Raw genomic sequence first — 20,791 nt, 5'->3', positions numbered from 1 at the left:
AGAGTACCGCGAAGGCGAACTACGGAGCACACGTCTAACCACAGCTAACAGTAGCGTTGAGATGTGTGGGGCTGCAGGGGCATGGCTATTTTATAGGACGTGCTGCATCAGACATAAAGGCTGGGAGGCTGCATTTGGTGCTTAACGGCTATGTTGGAAGTACCACGGAGTGTAAGCCCCGATGTGCCAAGGACCAGGCGGTCCAGAAGGATGGTTCATGACAGCATGCGTCCTCCGAAAACTCGTCCCGCCAGGTTTGCCCAGGTGTATGAGATGGAATCTTCTGAGTAACCTGGGAGTATTTAAGTTTGAGATTGGTTCTCAAATGCGTTCACTGGGAGGGTATCCTTTCCACTCCACCAAGTACTGGAGCTGACCACGTTTATACCTAGAGTCACATATTCTGGAGACTTCATATTCCAGTTGGTCATTGACAAGTACAGGATTGGGTCTGAGGTTAGTCCGAGAATGTATGGAAAACCGGGTGAATTTTCTTCCAGGAATCAGGTAATTTGAGTCGAAAGGCCACTGGGTTAATGATTTCTTTTATGGGAAAGGGCACATAATACCGGGGAGCCAGCTTATTTGGTCATAGATGTCGGGGCAGTAGTCTCGAGCATAGCCATACGACCCTGGCGTTAAGGGTTTAACAGCGCCGTAAAAGGTGTCGTGCCGTTAAACCCTTAACGCCTGATTACGAGGTCCCTTTGCGGGACCCGACCTTAACGGCTGGTTTCACCAGTCGTTAAAGTAGGGTGCCGCAAAGGGACCTTGGTGCTAAGTACGGTACCGCAATTTGCGGCACCGTACTTAGCGCCTTCCCCATTCCCATTGAGCTCTATGGGGCAAAAATGGGAATGGGGAAGGGCCCATGGTGAATGGGGAATTACCGCCCCGCCAACCTTGGAATGGGGCGGTAATTCCGCCATTCACCATGGTGGACCCCGGCATGGACTATGGTGCTAATAGCACCATGGTTTAGCGTCGGGGTCGTAATGAGGCCCCTTGTCTCCTACTGCGTAGGAGGGGCCTGGTCTTCTTTTGAAATCCGCATAATGCTTGGTATGAGTCTGAGCCTTTTCTAACTACTCTTTGGCTTCTCTTTGTACATTGATGAGTGTTTCAATCCAGGAATCAACTGTAGGGACAGGTGTAGGATGTGGGAGTACGGAAGGTAGCACTGAAGGGTGGAATCCTTGACTGCAGAAAAAAGGGCTGCTCTTGAGAGCCGAGTCATCCGAATTATTATAGGAGAATTCAGCCAGAGGTATTAGAAGTGACCAATCGTCCTGGACCTTGGTAGTGAAACAACTGAGATATTGTTCCAGGGTTTGATTCACACATTTGGTAGCCCCATTAGTCTGTGGATGATACCCTGAAGAGAGGGCACGTTGTATTCCCAGTATTCGGCAAAGGTGTTTCCAAAACTGAGATATGTATTGAGGTCGTCTGTCTGATATGATCTTGGAAGGGAGTCCATGGAGTCTAAATATATGTTCCAGAAAGATTCCAGCAAGTTCTGAGGAAGAACGTAGTTTATTTAATGGTGTAAAATGAGCCATATGAGTGAATAAATCTATGGTGACCATGATAGTTGTGTACCCCCTGTAAGGTGGTAGTTTCACAATGAAGTCCATAGCAATAATTTCCCAGGGCCTTGTTGGTAGTGTGGACTGAAGTAGGAGACCCGCCGGTCTCTTGTTGTCATGTTTATTTTGACTGCAGACTGCAAAAGCTTGGATGTAGAGTCGTACGTCAGTTTTAATTTTCGGCCACCAAAATTGCCTTTGTAGAAAATGGAGGGTGTTTGTGATGCCACGATGTCCAGAGTGAAGGGTATCGTGACAGAGGTTTAATATCCTTTGCTGTAGATTGTGTGTGGGGATGACTAAACTCTTATCCTTGAAAAGATATCCATCCTTATTTCTGAGATTCCATCGGTTCTTTCCTGAAAAGTCTTTCCATAGATCAGAGGACTGTGTTTGGATCCGAACATCGTCCAGGAAGCTGTTTGCTTGAGCCACGAATATCGTGTGTGGAAACATTTTAGGGAATGAACGGTCTTCCAGGGTTTCGTAGTCGGGACGTCGAGACAAGGCGTCAGCAATTATATTCTGTGTTCCAGGGACATGATGAATTTGTAACTGGTATTGGGCAAAGAAGAAGGCCCAACTGGCTTGTCGGCTATTCCTACATTTCAGGGCCTGTAATACTTGAAGATTTCGATGGTCCGAGCAGACCTGGACAGGATGTTTTGCTCCTAGAAGTAAATGACGCCACTCTGTGAAAGCTTGGCGGATGGCTAGCAGTTCTTTTTCTAAAACAGAGTAATAGGTTTCACTGGGAGTTAACGTCCGTGAAAGATAAGCAATGGGATGTTCCAGGCTATCCTCCAATTCCTGTTTTAGAACTGCTCCAATGGCATAGTTAGAGGCGTAACTCTCCACTAGGAAGGGTCGGTTGATATCAGGTTGAGCCAGGATGGGAGCTTATGTAAACTCGATTTTTAACCGTTAGAATACCTCCTCTTGGGCTGTTGTACAATGAAAAGGAGCGTCTTTTTTCAACAAGGCTATGATCGGTTGGACTATCTCGGAAAAGGAAGGTATGAATTTCCGATAAAAGTTAGCCAACCCCAGGAAGGATTGTATCTGTTTCATAGTGGTCAGAATTGGCCAGGATAGTATGGCTTTTACCTTGGATTGATCCATACCAATACCGTCTGGGCTAAGGACAAATCCTAGATAGTGAACAGTAGAGACATGAAAAAGGCACTTCTCGGGTTTTGCTAGGAGTTTGTGTTCATGTAGCCGTTGTAACACTGTCTTAACATGTTCTTCATGCTTAAGATGGTCCTTGGAGAATATCAAGATATCGTCCAGATACACAATGACGAAGAGTAATAGCATGTCTAAAAACACCCGATCCATGAAGCGTTGGAAGACCGCCGGGGCATTTGCAAGTCCAAAGGGCATGACCAAGTACTCAAAATGTCCAAAAGGTGTTCTAAAGGCTGTCTTCCATTTGTCTCCTCTAATACGGATCAGATGGTAGGCACCTCTGAGATCCAACTTAGTGAAGATTATGGCTCCTCTTACTGCTTCCAATTTATCTGAGATCAAGGGCAATGGATAGCGATCCTTAAGGATGCACTGATTTAAACCTTGATAATCAAGACAAGGCCTGAGCTCATTGGTGTCCTTCTTAGGAACAAAAAACAGTGAGGCTCCGGCTGGGGATTTGGATGGTCATATGGTGCCATTTTCAAGGTTAGTATCTAGGTACTCACGGAGGGCCTTTTTTTCAGGTTCGGATAAGATGAACATCCTTCAAAAGGGAATCACAGCTGAAGGTTCGGTATCAATGGCAGTCTTCTGGTCTATGAGGAGGTAAGGCTTGAACAATAGCAGAAGAGAACACATCAGAGTATTCCTGATAATTTTCGGGAACCTGGATGATATTTGAGACTGTGAGCGGCCCTTGATGATCGGCTGAAACTCCTTCCAATGGTGTCAGAGCGGGATCCAGGAGTAAGCAATGAGACATGCAATGTTCGGAACCCAGGAACAGGGATCCTGCTGCCCAATTGATGTATGGGTTGTGTCTTTGTAGCCAGGGCATTCTCAAAACCATTGGGTAATGGGAGGACTTGATGATGTCAAACTTTATCTTTTCTCGATGGTGGTTTATTGCGAGCTCAATTTCCTTGGTTTGAAGGGTTATGGGTCCTGAAGAAAGGGGTCTTCCATCAATTGCTTCTACAGGCTGCATGACATTCCGGGATTCTTATGGAATATGGTGTTTAAAGACCCAATCTTGATCTATGAATATACCCATGGCTCCACAGTCCACCAGGGCCAGAATGGGGTAGGTTTCCTTCTTGGATGGCGATAGAAATGCCTGTAAAATAACCAGATTGTTTTGTCCAGGAGAGTTCAAGGATGGAATAGATGTGGAGCTAACATCTCTCTCCCGAAACTGTGCTCCATCTAGGATCGGGAGCTGGTGTTTCCCGAACGCCGTGGAGGGGCTATAGGACACTCTCTCACTAAATGTTTGTCCAAGGCGCAATACATGCATAAGCCTGTATGGATCCTTCACATCCTTTCTTGGGGGGATATGGATCCACGGAATGCCCCTAGTTGCATGGGTTCGGGTTCGTTACTAGGGACAGGAACACACTCGGACTTCGAGGAAGTCTCAATGGGATACTTCTGGAAGGGTAACTTGGTCTTCTTTTTCTCTGCCTTCCTTTCCTGGATGCGGAAGTCGATCTGTAGAGCGAGATCCATGAGGGCTTGGAATGAACTTGGGCGAGCCACTCTGGCCAGTTCATCCTTGATGTCTTCATTTAGCCCTCTTTGAAAGAGAGTGAAGCAGGCTTCTGAGGACCAATCTGCTTCTTTAGTCAATTGCTTAAATCGGGTTACATATGTGAGCATATCCTGGGAGCCCTGTTGGAAATCGAGTAGGCGTTCCTGAGCGGTATAGAACTGTTCTGGCCGGTCAAACATGGTCTTAAGGGCTTGAATGAACCCGTCATAATCATCCAGGAGGGCATCTCTGGCATTAACTAGAGGTGTGGCCCAGGTTAATGCATTCCCGGAAAGGTGTGAGATAATAAAGCCCACCTTAGTCCTGGAGGTAGAGAAATAATAAGGCTTAAAGGTAAAGTGGACCAAACAGGAATCAAGGAATCCACAAAGGTTTTTTGCAGAGCCATCGTATTTGTCTATGATGCCGCCCAATAGTACACTTTCCTTCGTGGCAGAGTCGCGGGATAACACTAATTGTTTTAATGTGCCATTTTCTGCCTTTAGATTTTGGACTTCGGTCGTTAGTTCTTGCATGCCGCGCATAAGATCTTGAATAGCCGCCTCCATGTCTGTATTGACTTCAGTTAGGTGGCGTCTCAATCTGTCACAGGTTTCCCCTTTTCTCACCTGTTTTCGCTGCTTGCTGGAATCCTTGGGAGGAGTTTTCTTCTTTACGGTTCGGGTTTTGTACAACCCGGCTCGGCCGTCTTCGGCTTCCAGCATTCGTTCAGCTCCTATGTCCGGGATCGATAGGAAACTTCCAGGAAGTCCAGGATACGAAAAAGTGTACTCGGAGGCAGATACACGGAGTCCAGGAAGAAGCAGGATAAGAAGGAAGGATAATAATAAGTGAAGACGGAAGGTCCGGGAACAAGGAACAACAGAGAACCGCGAAGGCGAACTACGGAGCACACGTCTAACCACAGCTAACAGTAGCGTTGCGATGCGCAGGGCCACGGGGCGTGGCTATTTTATAGGACGTGCTGCATCAGACGTAAAGGCTGGGAGGCTGCGTTTGGTGCTTAACGGCCATGTTGGAAGTACCAAGCCCCGGTGTGCCAAGGACCAGGGGGTCCAGAAGGGGCTTGTCAGACGGTTCATGACAGAGAGAGAGAAATTGAAGATGACACCAAGGTTTTTTGCCTCAAAAGAGGGTGAGGGGAGGGGACCCAAAGAGTGTGGTCAAATGGTGGTAGGGAAGGTGGGAGCTGGGGTCCCGATGAGAAGGATCTCAGTCTTACTGCCATTAAGGCAGAGATCATTGGAAGCACACCATGACTGAATAGCAGTTGGACAGTCAGGAATGAGAGAGGAGGAAGAGGCAGCAGTAGAAGGAAGCTTGAAAGAGATCTGTGTGTTGTCTGCATAATACTGGAAGTAAGAAGAGAAGGAGGAGATCAGGTGGGCCAAAGGGGCAAGGTAGATGTTGAAAAACCAAGACGGGAGGATAGAGCCTTTAGGGACACCGCAGGTGGAGAGAGTGATAGTGGAAAGAAAAGGACCCAGCTGAACCTGTGAGGGAAGGTCATAGAGGAAGGAGGGCAACCAGTTCAGTGCAAAGCCCGTAATGCCATGGGAATCTCAGAGGCGATTAATTAGGGTGTCATGATTGACTGTCTCGAAGGCAGAGGAAAGATCCAGAAGGATAAGACCGGAAGGAGAGTTGAAATCAAGATTTGTGAGCACGTCTTCACAGATGTTCAGAAGAGCAGTTTCCGTGCCTCTGGCTGCTCTGAAGCCAGACTGGTGGTCGTGGAGACAACCAACTTATTCAGTTTCTTGGATCAGTTGGGAGATGGCCAGCTTCTCCAGGAGTTTGCCCAGGAAGGGGGTAGTGGAGATAGCGTGGATGTTAGCAGGGTAAGAGGGGTCTGCAGAGGGCTTTTTGGGGAGAGGATGCACAGGGGAGTGCTTCAGGTGTAGTGGGAAGGAGTCAGTGGAAAAGGAATGATTACAGAAATCGGCCAGGGATGGTGCAGGGGAGGCAATGCTGTCCTTGATAGTTCTGCAAGAGCAGGGAAGCACCTGTTTGGAGGAGACTTTCATAGAGCAGACTTGTGAAGAGACCTCATCCAGTGGTATAGGCGAGAAAGATGAGAGTAGGCTGGGAGGGGAGAGAGGAGCCAAGGGAGGCCTGAGAGATGGGGGATGGAGGAGGAAGGGGAGTAGAGGAGAGTGAGAACAGAATGTTCTGAGTTTTGGTTAGGAAATGAGAGGCCAGTGAAGTAGAGAGGGACTAGGATGGTACAGAAGAAGGGTAGACTGCAATAGGATTGGTGAGTTCTTTGTAGATTTTAAACAGTTTGCCAGTGTTGTTAGTGGCCCCAGAGATGCAGGCTTGTACTTTTGTCCTTTCATTTCTTTCCGCTGTGCATGTAATTCCTGTGTTTCTTCATAAACTGCAGATCTTTCTTTCCTGAGCTTAACTATTAACTCATTCATTTGCACGATCTGCACTTTGTACTCACTGATCACTTCCCTCTTCCTATCATGTTCCGACATCCATTTAAACACTTCACTTTCTAGTGACTGTATATCCCTAGAGGACTGCTTATTATGTTTGCGTACGACTGCATTTCTGACAGAGCAAAGTCGCTTTCTTCCCGAATACTCTCTAGAATTGTTTTTAAGTAGGCAACTTCCCCTTCACATTCCCCAACTTGCCTCTCTATTTTGCACAATCTCCAAATTTAAAGCATCACATTTGGCTGGCAACTGTGTACCGGGTCCTCCCTTTTCTGAACTCTCTTTTAACTGTAACAATTCCTCACACATGGTTGCCAAGTCACATTGCAAGCCTGCAATGACTTCACCATTCTTCATTCTCACTACAATGAGCCTGTGTAAAGCGAACCATGCGTTTGCGCCAAGATGAATCAAACAGTCTTTTTGTGACTTATGGTCATTGGAATGGAAAAGTCTGAGTAAGCATGACGGCAAAACAGTCCCTTCTGCAAATAATCAGGGCACTCCTTATCAAGTTCAGAGTCTATTCGCTCTCATCTACCCGAGATGGTTTCTAATGTCCAAGTTGCTAAAGCAAACAACTTAGTTTCTGCGTATGTGCAGAAATCAGCAATATCAACTTTTGTCATATCTGCAGTGTACCAATGGTATTTGGCACACAGCTCTACTAAAATAATTCAAAGCCCCTAGATAATTTAAAGTGCGCCCAGCACAGCACCATATGATCACTCTATAAAGTGCCATGCCCAACAAATGCACCTAGCCAAACATGCCTGCATTCTCCACCAACCTGTAAGAAATGTTTGTTTGCTCAAATATAGGGAATTAGTTCATATCCCCTTCTCTATTACTAGTGAAATGCCAGACTTTATACTACACTAAGCACACTAAGGGCTCATTACAAGGGTGGCGCTCCCTTCATTACGGGAGCACCGATTACGAGGTTCCCTTTGCGGGACCCGCTAAGGACGCCTGGTAAGAGGGAGGGGAAGAGGGAGCTAATAACGGGTCGTTACTAACGGCGCTGTTATTAGCTCCCTCCCCATTCCCATTTGAGCCCTATAGGGCTCAAATGGGAATGGGATGTGTTCCTGCAAGGAGGAATTACCGGGTCCTCCAATGTCGGAATGACCCGGTAATTCCTCATTGCAGGAACCCAGTATTGGAGCCCGGTATGGAGGCAGCCATGGTGCTCACAGCACCATGGCTGCCTCCATACTCGTAATGAGGCCCAAAATGTTCACACCAACTCTACTGCATACACCAGACTTTCACTCTATATATAATAAAATAGACCACAAACAGGTTTTCACACTTATGCCCTCTGGCACCTTTATACACGTTCAACAATACTGAAGAAACACATGCAGCAGAAAAACATCAGACATACATTCTAACTGAACATGTTCAAGAAACAGAAAACTAAATAAACAAACAGCATTTGCAAAAACACAGTTTGCATAATTCATCCAAACATTTACATGCACAGTTGACAGTGATTTCTCCTTCCTGATTTCTCTTTCCCTAAAGTGAAAGCAACTACTCCTTAGAAAACCTGGCAGACTATGTGCATTCTTTATTCGTAAAATTTAATTATAACTGACAAACCTCCCCCTTTCCAGCAAACTTCTATTTTCGCACAGGCAAACAAATTTCCTCTTCGGCACCACAAGAACAAAGCAGCTTTTGATTCGACACTTCACAGATTAAACTATGGGGGTTGTCGTAATTGATTACTTCTTTCTTATTTACACCATCTATACTCACCAAGAGTTTAGTGCAACTCTATCTGCATGGACAGACACTCTTTAATTTCACGGCTGCTCTCTCTCACTGCCACCCTCTGCTGCCTCCAGGATTACTGCGATCTCTCCTCCAGCCCGTCTGCCGCCTCTGCAGCTAGCACTTCATTCCCCTCAGACAGCAGCCAGCATCTGATCTGACCTTTTTCATTTTACTTTTTTTCCTCTTTCCCCTTTCTCTGCCCCTTCTCCTTGTGTGTCCTTTTTATCTCCCTCCTTTCCTCACCTTTTAAGCCCCATTTGCTTCACCTCCCATCAGCCCACATTTTCATATAGATCCTGTAATGTTCCTCCACCCATTCTCATGCATTCTATTGTGATGTCATGGAAGATGACTCTGGTCAATCACCGCCCTTTTAGCCAACACCGCCAGTAACTTCCCAACCTTTTCTGGTCCTTTCCACAGCAACCTTTGTACAGCGCTTTTGTTCAACATGCCATCGAGCCTGGATGAAATGTGAACCATATTTCCTCTCTTGTTTCCTGGCTTGCACCAGCTTGAACAATAAAATTGTTCTTTCAAGCGCAGATTCTTTCAAGCACACATTCTGCTGTTTCATCGTGATGAAGCCAGCATCTGCGATCCACACTGCTCTTCAATTTTCAATTTTGCATTTAAACTGACATTGCAATGCTATTTTCCTTGCACCTACAGCCCCAGTCTTACTCTCAGGATTACAACCCACTTTACACCACATAGATATTCGGGGGGAGACACCCTTCATCCCCCCATATTACTACTATATCCCATACCCCCCACATATATATGTGGAGTAAGGTGGGGTGTTGAAAAAATCGGAATTTTGGGAGTCGAATTCTGAGGGCGACATTTTGGTGCATTTCCGCAGTTATCAGTAGTTCGTAGTTAAGGTTATTAGCACCCTGCGTTATGCTTTACGTATGCTAGACACCTGCTAAGTTTCTCCGTTAAGTCTTCCTACATAATCCTGCAGTTTTCATGGTTAGTAAAAATGTCACTTTATTAGTGGGTAAAGAGATACATGTAGACAATTACATTTTATTTAATGTTGTATTTAAAAAAAAGTTTGACTTAATAAGTTAAGCATTTAAACTGCAAACTTGGTTATAATGGAGCAAGTTTACCATGAGCAGGCATCAGGAGTTATGTAAAAGAAAATGATTTCTTAATAAGAAAGCAAAACATTTTCTAATGTTTTAGCTCAGTCTATGTTTCCTTAAAAAGTATGTTGCAGCAAAAAATATCTCCCCCCAGAAAGCAAGTGCCTTGTTAAATAAAATCTTGACTTGAAATTGCATGTTGTTTTCCTATCTGCTTCTGAAGACAGAATGTTCAGAATGCACTCTATACCAGTATTTATTGACTGTACTCTAAACTTCTGATTGGCTGAGAGGAGGTCAATAACGATCTCCATGTGCTAATAAACCTGCCAAACTGATTTATAGTTCAAATCAGAACTGACTAATGGTCATGTCTTCATCAACATTTATGTATTAAAGGATATGGCATCTATTTCTATATGGTCATTTGATGTTTCTTTTCCCAAACAATAATCCTCTCTCTTATACCATACTTTACTTTTGGGCATCTGCCCTTGAATGGTGAAATAGATATGCTGCAGAAAGAAAAAATACCTATAAGCGTTATGTTTAGAATACATTATCAGAAGTTAGTGTGTATTTTCAGGTGGATGTACCTCTTATTGGTGTTTTATTTTTTATTTCTTACCAAATTCCACGTAGGCACGAATTATCCCCGGAAGAGTATGGGGATGTATTTCAAGCTAGCAGTTCTATTCATGAGCCCTCCACATCATGTTTAAGAGAAGAGAACTTGGTTAGTACCTTTATTATTTCAAGAAAGTATGTTTTCAAATATCTTTGTCTAAATAAATGGCAGTCCATACATTACAACAATGAAAACATGCGTTTTTGTAAAATGTCATATTGTGTATAGTTTTAAAACTGTGACAATGTTCTTGAAATACTTGTAATCAAATGTTTTTCTTTTTTTCCATTTTATTCTTTATTTTGACGTGAATTGTCATAAAAGACAGCATATCGTGCAATCAAAAAATCACAACAAGAAAATAAGATAAAAATGACAATTGGACCATTTCTTCTTGTACTTCAGACCACAAAATAACATATAAACACCTTTACTGTTTAGTTCCTCTGTTCTTAAAGGCAAGTTTAAGAAATGTCACAACATCCACAAAAACTGTGAGAGTAGGACACAAATGGTTTTTACATTAAGCTGAGTCCACAAGGATCTGAGCCATTTGGACTTCTCGGATGAGTATATAGGGCAATGGAAAATGAAATTCACTCCACCCTCAATCTTGATGGGACAGAAGGGACATGAGGATGAGGGTCAAACATTCTTATTCCATTTGGCTGTAAATTGAGCCAGCGGCAAGATTCCTAGGCGAAACTGATGATTTTCGAATTGAGACTTGAATGATATTCAAGATACAATTCAAGGCCCCAATTTGTTTTGACTAACACATAGATAGTTGCCATCATCCCTTCATAACAGGTGTCAATCATCTGGCCCCATACCCAGCCCTTGAAGTAGGTTCTTGACACTACGAGTGTACATAGTACACGTGTGTACATAGTACGTAGTACATAGTACTACGTTGTGTACATAGTACAAAGCTAAGTGGGGTTTTCCCATAGGTCTTCCAGTCCAATGTTTACTAGCACGTTTTTCACATTCCTTAATCACGGCAACTGCTTTTCTCCCAATCTATTCAGCACCTCCTCCAGTCCTTCTCTGTACAATACCAATGCCTCTGAATTCTCTGTACAATACCAATGCCTCTGAATTCCAAATTCTTAGCCATTACAGCACTTGTTGGAGCATGATGAAATATTTTATTTCAGTTAAACCAACCTCACAGGCCACCGGAACTGATGGTAACCCAAGGAGGCACTTTAGGAATATATTCTCCGCTATTTTGATAGTGGTGCAGGAAGTATGTACCCATAGATCGGCACCATATACAACAGATGGAGTCACCTGAGCCCTATGCAATCTTAATGTTTTGTTGTTTATTTGGTATTTTGAAATTTTAATGACTAGTTCTTTGTTTTCCATGTTGTGGGACTTATGATCTTGAAGGCTTTTTTTCTAAACAACTACAATATATTGGCTATGCAGTTGTAAAGTTTACATTTCCTTTCCACAGTATCAATGTGATGGGTACATCATAAAGCACATCATTAAGCTGAGCTGAGTGTTTTGGTGAAGGCTGTTGCTGCAGTGTTAATTTGGATTTCCCAGCATTACTGCACTGTTCCTGAGTATTTTTATCATCTATACTATCGCCAGCTTGAGGAGGAGGAGGAGGACTTTGTAATAAATACCTCACTCCACGCAGAGCGCGCTGAGAGAGCTGAGCGTTTTGTTGAAGGGTATGGCTGCCGTGTTAATTTGGGTTTCCTAACACTACTGCACTGTTCCTGAGTATTATTACCATTTTCTACTATTGCCATTTCTCAAGGAGGAGGAGGACTTTATAATGTATACCTCACTCCATGCAGAGCACGTGAACTACTCAGTCAATTCCTTCCAGCTGGCGCAACATCATTATTGTTCTCGTCTGTAAGAAGGGCAATCACGAAAACCCAGTGAACTATAGACTTCTTACAATGCTTAATGTCTCATCTAAAATATTCACCTGCATACTGCTCAGAGAACTTGAAGACTGGGCAGAAGATTTTAACATCATCCCATTCAATCAGACTGGTTTGTAAGGGTTCCATCACTACCATTAATTGTCTGGCACTAGTCACTACTGTGGAGCAAGTTTGGATGGTAAGAAAGATCGCGGTGTATGGAGCCATGGTAGACTTTAGTGCTGCCTTCGACACCGTAGACAGGGGGCGACTCTGGAATAGGAAACGTGGGTGGGGGATACCCCCTGGGTGCCTCAAGATGCTTGTTCTACTTCACAACCAGACTAGAGTAAAAATAAGATTGGGTCAGCAAGGGAAGACCACCTCATGGACTAAGACCTAGAAGGGCCTCAAACAAGGCTCCGCCATGGCCCCAATCTTGTTTAATCTCTCAGACGTGGGTTGCACACTCAAGGACGCTATTACTATCCCACCAAAAATAGGCTCAACCATCCTACAATGGTTAGGCTATGTGGATGACTTGGTTATCTTGGATCTCACTCCAGCAGGTGTTCAAAATTCGCTGAACAACCTTAAGAAATATGCAGATCTCAACTCACTGAAAGTTAACACTACCAAAACTAAAATCATGGTCTTCAACCCATCTAGAAAGATACCCCAAAAAGTCAAATGAAAATATGAGGGGGCACTGATTGAGGAGGTAGTTGTCTACAAATATCTGGGGATAAACCTTGATAACAAACAAAGGGTTTTGAGCACCTTGAACAAGTGAGATCCTCTTCATTTTCTGCTCTGGGTTGTATCATCGCATTTGCAGGAGGCTATTCTGTTGTCAGTATCCTACAGTTGTACAAGACTAAGAACCCTTCCGTTATTCTGTATGAAGCGGCCATCTGGGCTATGAACCATTTGAATAGGGTGAACAAACATGAGCAAACTCTGCTCAAGAAACATTTGAGGCTACCCGTTTGGACATCCATAGAAAGGGTCTACATTGGATATAATATTCTGCTCATGGCAGTGAGGATTCAATCTAGCTGCCTTATGACACACTGGAAACTAACTAGAGCACCTAATAACACACTCCAGGCCTGCATATGCAAGGTTATGAGGTCTAGAGTTCACCTCATGTCAAGCTGGCGAATTGCCACAATGAAGGCTATTGCATCTCTATGGCTACCCAGAATGCCAGTGGCCATAGCTAACTTAGACTATCCATTAATTAAGGGAAAGGTGAAGTGCATGTTCACCGATTTCAGCAAAGAACAGCTAATCGTCAACTTGGCATCACATGAACGGGGGCATATGTTGTCCACTATATACTGCGATGGGTATCTTATCCAAAGTATATGAGAAGCTTCATAGCGATCATGTTGGTATGGGACTACATTAAGATAAAACTACATGCCATTAAAACAATGATTTGGAGGGAAAATGGCTCTGCCTCTCGAGAGAAGATAATGTCTGTCGCTTATTTGGGGACGACACACCTGAAACGGCAAAACATCTCCTGACACAATGTGAGTCCCTTAGGTCCCTGGCCTTCCTGTCTGCAAGCCTATCAGTCAGCCTAACCACAGATTAAACATGGGCCTTGTACTAAGCGTGAATCATGATGCATGCATCATTTATCTGACCAATATGTAGAGGAAAGTGTGAGATTTTATGTGTCTGACATAGCCATCTCAACCACAAACGTGGTGAGGATGGCTGGGAGGTAGTTTTTGTTATGTACAGTGCTCAGGTAGGAGTGTTCATTTCTGTTCCATACTATGGGAAGCCGTATAGTATGGGAGGCTGTTCAAGTCAAAATTACAACTTTGTGAATGTGACATATTGAAGTGAATACAACATGCAGTGAAATGAGTAAGGCATACACTGAGATGACTATAATACATATCGAAATGAGTATAACATGTATTGAAATGAGTCTGACATGTATTGAAATGAGTATGACATACACTGAAATTCAATGAATAAGACATGCATTGAAATGAATAGGACACACATTGAAATGAATATGACACCTATTGAAGTGAATATGACACACGTTGAAGTGAATATGACATGCAATGGAATGAATATGGCACCCATTGAAATAAATATGACACGTTGAAATAGATATGACACACGTTGAAATAAATATGACACCCATTGAAATGAATATGACACATGTTGAAATAAACATAACACCCATTGAAATGAATATGAAACAGGTTGAAGTGAATATAACATTCATTGGAATGAATATGACACACATTGAAATGAATATGAAACACATTGAAGTGAATATAACATGTATTGGCATGAATAAGATACACATTGAAATGAATAGGACATGCATTGAGATAATTATGACATCCATTGAAATGAATATGACACACTTTGAAGTGAATAGAACATGCAATGGAATGAATATGACACCCATTGAAATGAATATGACACACGTTGAAGTGAATATAACATGCATTTGAATGAATATGCCATGCATTGGAATAAATAAGACATGCGTTAAAATGAATAGGACATGCATTGAAATAAATGTGACACCCATTGAAATGAATATGACGCATGTTGAAGTGAATAGGACATGCAATGGAATGAATATGACACCCATTGAAATGAATATAACACACGTTGAAGTGAATAGGATATGCATTGGAATGAATATGACAACCATTGAAATAAATATGACTCACGTTGAAATAAATATGACACACGTTGAAATAAACATAACACCCATTGAAATGAATATGAAACAGGTTGAAGTGAATATAACATTCATTGGAATGAATATGACACCCATTGAAATGAATATGACACACTTTGAAGTGAATATAACATTCATTGGAATGAATATGACACCCATTGAAATGAATATGACACACGTTGAAGTGAATATAACATGCATTTGAATGAATATACCATGCATTGGAATGAATAAAACATGCGTTAAAATGAAAAGGACATGAATTGAAATAAATATGACGCCCATTGAAATGAATATGACGCATGTTGAAGTGAATAGGACATGCAATGGAATTAATATGAAACCCATTGAAATGAATATCGCACACATTGAAGTGAATGTAATATGTATTAAAATTAATTTAACATCCATTTGAATGAATAAGTCATTACCTCCATGTCCCCATTCCTCTTCCCAGTACTTACCTTTGAGTACGTTCCGTGCTCACTGGAACTCTTTTCTTTTCAAGCTGCCCTCCTCCAATTGGAAGGAATTATCAAGTGTTCTAGGGCTTTGGTGGTCTTCAGGTCTTCGATCTAGTGGAATGATGTTATGGTTCGGAAAGACAACACCTTGGCTCTTGCTTCCATCAACCATCAGGGGACTACTGGGTCCCGCTCCCTGGAGGATCTGGCTTTGTCCATTTGGACCTGGAGCACGGCACACCTGGTCTCCTTGAGAGCGGTCCATATCCTGGGGGTGGACAATGTGACTGTGGACCGGCTCAGAAGGGTGTTTCCGGTCTCAGCGGAGATGTCCCTTTGTCCCAAGGTTTTTCAGGATGTGTGTCGGTGGTTCGGCATCCCTGGATGGACCTCTTTGCCTCCCCCTGCAACTCTCAACTTTCCTGGTTTTGCTGAGGACTCTGCCCCCCAGGGGTTTGTGGGGGGTGGACGCTCTTCCCTTGACTTGGCCCCTCAGAGCTTCTTTATGCCTTTCCTCCAAATCCCCTAATTCTGCAGGTCATCAGCACAATCTCCACTTGTGTTTATCCTGGTGGTCCCTTACTGGCCTCAGAGGGGGTAGTTCCCGGGCCTTCTGGAGATGCAGTTAGCTTCTCCTTGGGTGTTGCTCAGGCGGCCGTATGCATTGCGGGTGGTCAATGTCCTCCTTCTCCTCTCTCATCCGTTGTGGGTTCTGGAAATGGAGAGGAGGGATCTCCTGGCATTAGGCCTTTCAGCTGCAGTGGCTGGGATGGTTCAGAGGGCGCTTCAGTCCTCTACACTTAAGTTCTGACCGTCATTGGGCTAATTTTCTGGCTTGGTGTCACCTGAAGTGTGTCCTGGAACTGGAGTGTGGCATCCCAGATATTTTGCAATTTCTTCATGAAGGGGCGGAGAAGGGGTTGGTGGTCTCTACTCTCTGTTCTCAGTGGTCTACCATTCGGGCTTTCCAGGTTTCCTGGTCCTCTCCGGTAGGGGGCGGGGCTCTGGTCTCAACACTCTTGAAAGGGGTAGCAGGTACTCAACCTTTGGGCCCAGTTGGGGTTCCCCGTGGGACCTTCCTTTGGTCATGTCCATATTGCAGAAGCCTCCATTTTGGCCCCAGGAGGAGGTGGAGATGAAATAGTTGTTGCTGAAAACTACCTTCCTGATTGGCATTACTTTGGCTCAGCATTTGGGGGAAATCAGGGCCCTCTTGCGTAGGCCACTGCTTCTAGTGGTCGAGGAGGAGGCTTTGGTGCTGGGCTGTGACCCCTCGTTTGTGTCAAAGGTCGCCTCTTGGTTCCATCGGTCTCAGGAGTGGTTATCTCAGCTTTCTTTCTTGCTCCGTCCTCTCCTAGGGGGGAGGCTTGGCATTGTCTGGATGCCAAGCAGGCGGTCTTACATTATCTGTCCCAGAGAGAGTCCTTTTGTCTCACTGATCAGGGGGCAGGGGACTGTGGTTGCCAGGCTTCCATTCCAACGATTAGCCGGTGGACTAATCTTTGATTCTATGAGTCTGTGGGCCTCTGTACTGGAGCTTGGGTCCAGGGTCGGTCCACAAGAGGGGTGACTGTCTCCTGGGCAGGCCTGCGGGGGCTACCTTTGTTGGATATTTGCCGAGCTGCCACATGAGCTACACCTAATACATTCATTCTGCATTACCAACTAAACATGGAGGAGCTCCAGTCTATGTCCTTTGGTGTGAGTGTCTGGAGGCTGTGTCTGGTTGAGGTGGTGATAGGAGTCATGGTCAGCATGCCTTTGGCTTTTTGCTGTATCTTGAATAAATTGGTGTTGGGTCGGTTTTGCATTACCGTTGGTGTCTGTGGCCCTCATTACAACCCAGGCGTTAAGGGGTTAACAGCGCCATAAAAGGTGGCGGTGCCTTTAAACCCTTAACGCCTGATTACGAGGTCCCTTTGCGGGTGGCACTTTAACGCCTGCTTTTAGCAGGCGTTCAAAAACCAACCCGCAAAGGGACCTAGGAGCTAATTACGGCACCATAATTTACGGTGCCGTAATTAGCACCTTCCCCAGTTCCATTGAGCCCTATGGGGAAAAAATGGGAATGGGAAGGGCCATGGGGAATTACCCCCCTGCCAACCTCGGAATGGGGCGGTAATTCCCCATTCCGCCATGGCAGAGTCGGTTAGTTACCGGCATGGACCATGGTGCTATTAGCACCATGGTCCAACGCCTGGGTCGTAATGAGGGCCTGTGTCTTTTGTGGTAGGCATGGGCGTCCTTCCTGTTTCTGCTTTGGTACAACTCAAAGGTAAGTACCTGGACGAGAAAGAGGGACGTGGAGGTAATACTCAGATTACTTACTGGTAATCTTGAATATTCCCCCTCCTCCTCCTCCTCTGTCACACCCACCCAGGACCTTTGCTCGGCCCTGGCTGCACACTTCACTGAAAAAACCCAAGACATCCTTTTCTCTCTCACTTCCACACCACAACATACACCAACATTTATGGAGCCTCCCTTTGCCACTCTACCACTTCTCCTCTCTTCTCTCAATCCCATTACACCTGATGAGGTCGCCAGACAAGTCCGATCTATGAAGGCCTCATCCAAACAGGTGGACCCATGCCCCTCCAAAACCATTAAGTACAACATTGACTCTCTTTCTCCAGCCTTGGCTGATCACTGCAATCTCTCTTTTGCCACTAGAGTTTTCCCATCTTCTCTTAAGCACTCCATTGTGCACCCTCTGGTTAAGAAACCCTCTGCCGACCCATCCATTCCAGCAAACTACCGCCCTATCTCCATCACCCCCTTCATGGACAAACTCTTAGAGAAGCTGGCTATCTCTCAGCTCACCCTCAACACTGAATCTGCTGGTTGCCTCCACGACCATCAGTCTGGCTAGAGAGCATCCAGAGGAACGGAAAATGCTCTTCTGAATACCTGTGAAGACCTGCTCTTAAATCTCGACACTAACACCCCTCTGTCCTCATTCCTCTTGACCTCTTCTCTGCCTTTGACATGGTAAACCACAATATCCTGATTGCACGTCTCCGTGACACCCTGGGAATCACAGGTCAGGCTCTGGCGTGGGTAACCTCATTCTTTTCCGCCCGTCCATCCCAGGTGGAACTTGGGTCTTTTCTATCTACTCTCACTCTTTCAACCTGTGGTGTTTCCCAGGGTTCTAACTTAGCCCCCTGGTTCTTCAAGGTCTACATGGCTGCGCTGGCATGTGTGATTGTCACTTTCATCTCTAACTTCCAGTGTTACGCTGATGACATGCAACTCTCCTTCAGGCTACCCTGAGCAACCTCTTATACCTTTCTTATATCTGACTGTCTGTCCGCAATTCAGCCATGGTGTGCTGCAAACTACCTCTGCCTCAATGCCAGTAAGACTGAGAACTTTCACATCAGGACTCCTGCTCCCACGTTCCCACTCTCATTCTGGTAAGCCTCCATTGGCCCTGCACCTGCACCCAGCTGTGAGGCAAAAAACCTTGGGGTCATCTTCGACTGCACTCTCTCCTTATTCACTCACATTTCGGACATCTCTAAAAAGTCCAACTACCAGCTGCACCTCCTCGGTGATACTATTCCTTTTCTCACCTTGCCCCAGCTACTCACTGTCTCCGTAGCCCTGGTTCTCTCAAGGCTGGACTACTGCAATAGCCTCTTTCTCAACCTCCTTGCCTCTGCTCTGCGCCCTCTGCAACTCATCCAGAACATAAACGCAAGACTTATCCTTGGCCTCAAGCCCACAGACCGCATCTCTCCAGCACTGAAATTCCTCCACTGGCTCCCTGTGTCTGCAAGGATCAAGTTCAAGACCCTCTGCATTGTCCACAAGGCTTTCTGGGGCATGGGACCTACCTATCTGCAACAACGCCTACCTAATTACTGTCCTTCCCGAGCCCTCCTCTCATCTACCTCAAACCTTCTGCGAGTGAGCCGGTTCTCCAAGCAGAGATTTGGAGGGAGATCTTTATCCTCAGCAGCGGCCTCCCTATGGAATAGCCTCCCTGCTGCCCTCTGTCTTGAGCGTGATCTCCTTAAGTTTCGGAAACTCCTTAAGACATTCCTCTTCTCCTCTTCCTTCTCTATCCCTCTACCCCGCTAACCTCTTTCTCCGCTCTATCCCTCTCTCCCTCCTTTTCCGCACAGTTTACTGACTGGCCGCCAGGTGTACCTCAGAGTCTCACATGTCCCGGGCAACCTCGCCAGTCCTCTTGCACTTGCCTCTGGGCCTTACACTTGCCTCATCGTTACTGCACTTGGTCAATGACCCATGAGAGTGCCATCTCTCAGCACTTACCTCAGCTTCTTACTGACTGGGTGCACTTGGACTCCCCCTGCCCCCAGCACTTGTCCTCCCCTGCCCACCTCCCCTCTCCTGTACTGTCTTGCACTTGCATGATCTGAACGTACCATGCCTTGAAGATTCATCTATCTATCTTCCCTTGTCCCCTCCTTGCATGGTGGCGCCTCAATGCACTTGGAAAAACTGCAGAATCGTTGTCAGACCTATTTGCTGTCATCTACACTGTTAATTCTATTATATGCACTTACTCTGCCTGTGCAGATTTGTATCGTTCAGAAATTCAACGCCTCTGAAGGACTGTTGCTTTTTCCCCTTGTCCCCTCCCTCCTTGAGTGCTTTGAAACAAATGCTTTGTGTATAGGTGCTTTACAAATAAACATTACTATACTATACCATACCATACTAGTCTTACTCTTCGTCCCCCCAGTACGGACTTCCCTTCCCTCCCGACCGTTGAATGAAGGTTCCCATGCCCAGGCTTTGGATTACTGCCGTGGACTGGTTAGTTGGGAGGTTATACCTCCTGGGAGGGGAGGGGCGGCCAGAGGAGGGCTTGAAAAGAGAAGAGTTTCACTGAGCACGGAACATACCCAAAGGTAAGTACTGGGATGAGGAGGAAGATTACCAGTTAGTAATCCGAGCATGCATTTAAATGGATATGACATGCATTGAAATGAATATGACAATCATTGAAATGAATATAGCCTGGGTTGAAATTGTTATGACACAGATTGAAATGAATATAACATGCAGTGAAATGGATAAGGTGTACTGAATTGTGAGTATAACACATGCTGAAAAGCACATGACATAGTCAGCCAATCATATGAGCCCTCCTTCTCCTGCAGTTACATCTAGGAAGCCAAGAGCAGAGGAAGGGCTGGATTGGCCCACCAGGACTTTCCTTGGTAGGCCTTGCGACATCGGGCCTCTTTTCTTTGGGGAAGGAGGGCGCATATGATTGGCTGACTATGTCATGTGCTTTTCAGCATGTGTTATACTCACATTTCAGTACACCTTATCCATTTCACTGCATGTTATATTCATTTAAATGCATGTTTAATCAATTTCAATCAGTGTTATATTCACATCTATCAATGTTACATTAATTTCAGTGGG

General features: G+C 45.0%; 1 protein-coding gene across 1 annotated transcript in view; it reads left to right on the top strand.

The window, feature by feature from the left end:
* The window catches only part of LOC138511076 (trichohyalin-like), a 3,831,204-nt gene that overhangs the window by 2,785,884 nt on the left and 1,024,529 nt on the right, over nucleotides 1–20,791 (top strand). The window contains exon 22 of the mRNA XM_069626576.1: nucleotides 10,307–10,400. Coding sequence (XP_069482677.1) covers nucleotides 10,307–10,400 — 94 coding nt within the window. The remainder of the gene's footprint in view (nucleotides 1–10,306; nucleotides 10,401–20,791) is intronic.

The sequence above is a fragment of the Ambystoma mexicanum genome, chromosome 6p (genome assembly GCF_040938575.1).
Source record: "Ambystoma mexicanum isolate Mex_15411 chromosome 6p, UKY_AmexF1_1, whole genome shotgun sequence".
In the NCBI taxonomy this organism is placed as follows: domain Eukaryota; kingdom Metazoa; phylum Chordata; class Amphibia; order Caudata; family Ambystomatidae; genus Ambystoma; species Ambystoma mexicanum.
The sequence above is the reverse complement of the archived record's forward strand: the minus strand, read 5'-3'. Positions and strand labels throughout refer to the sequence as shown.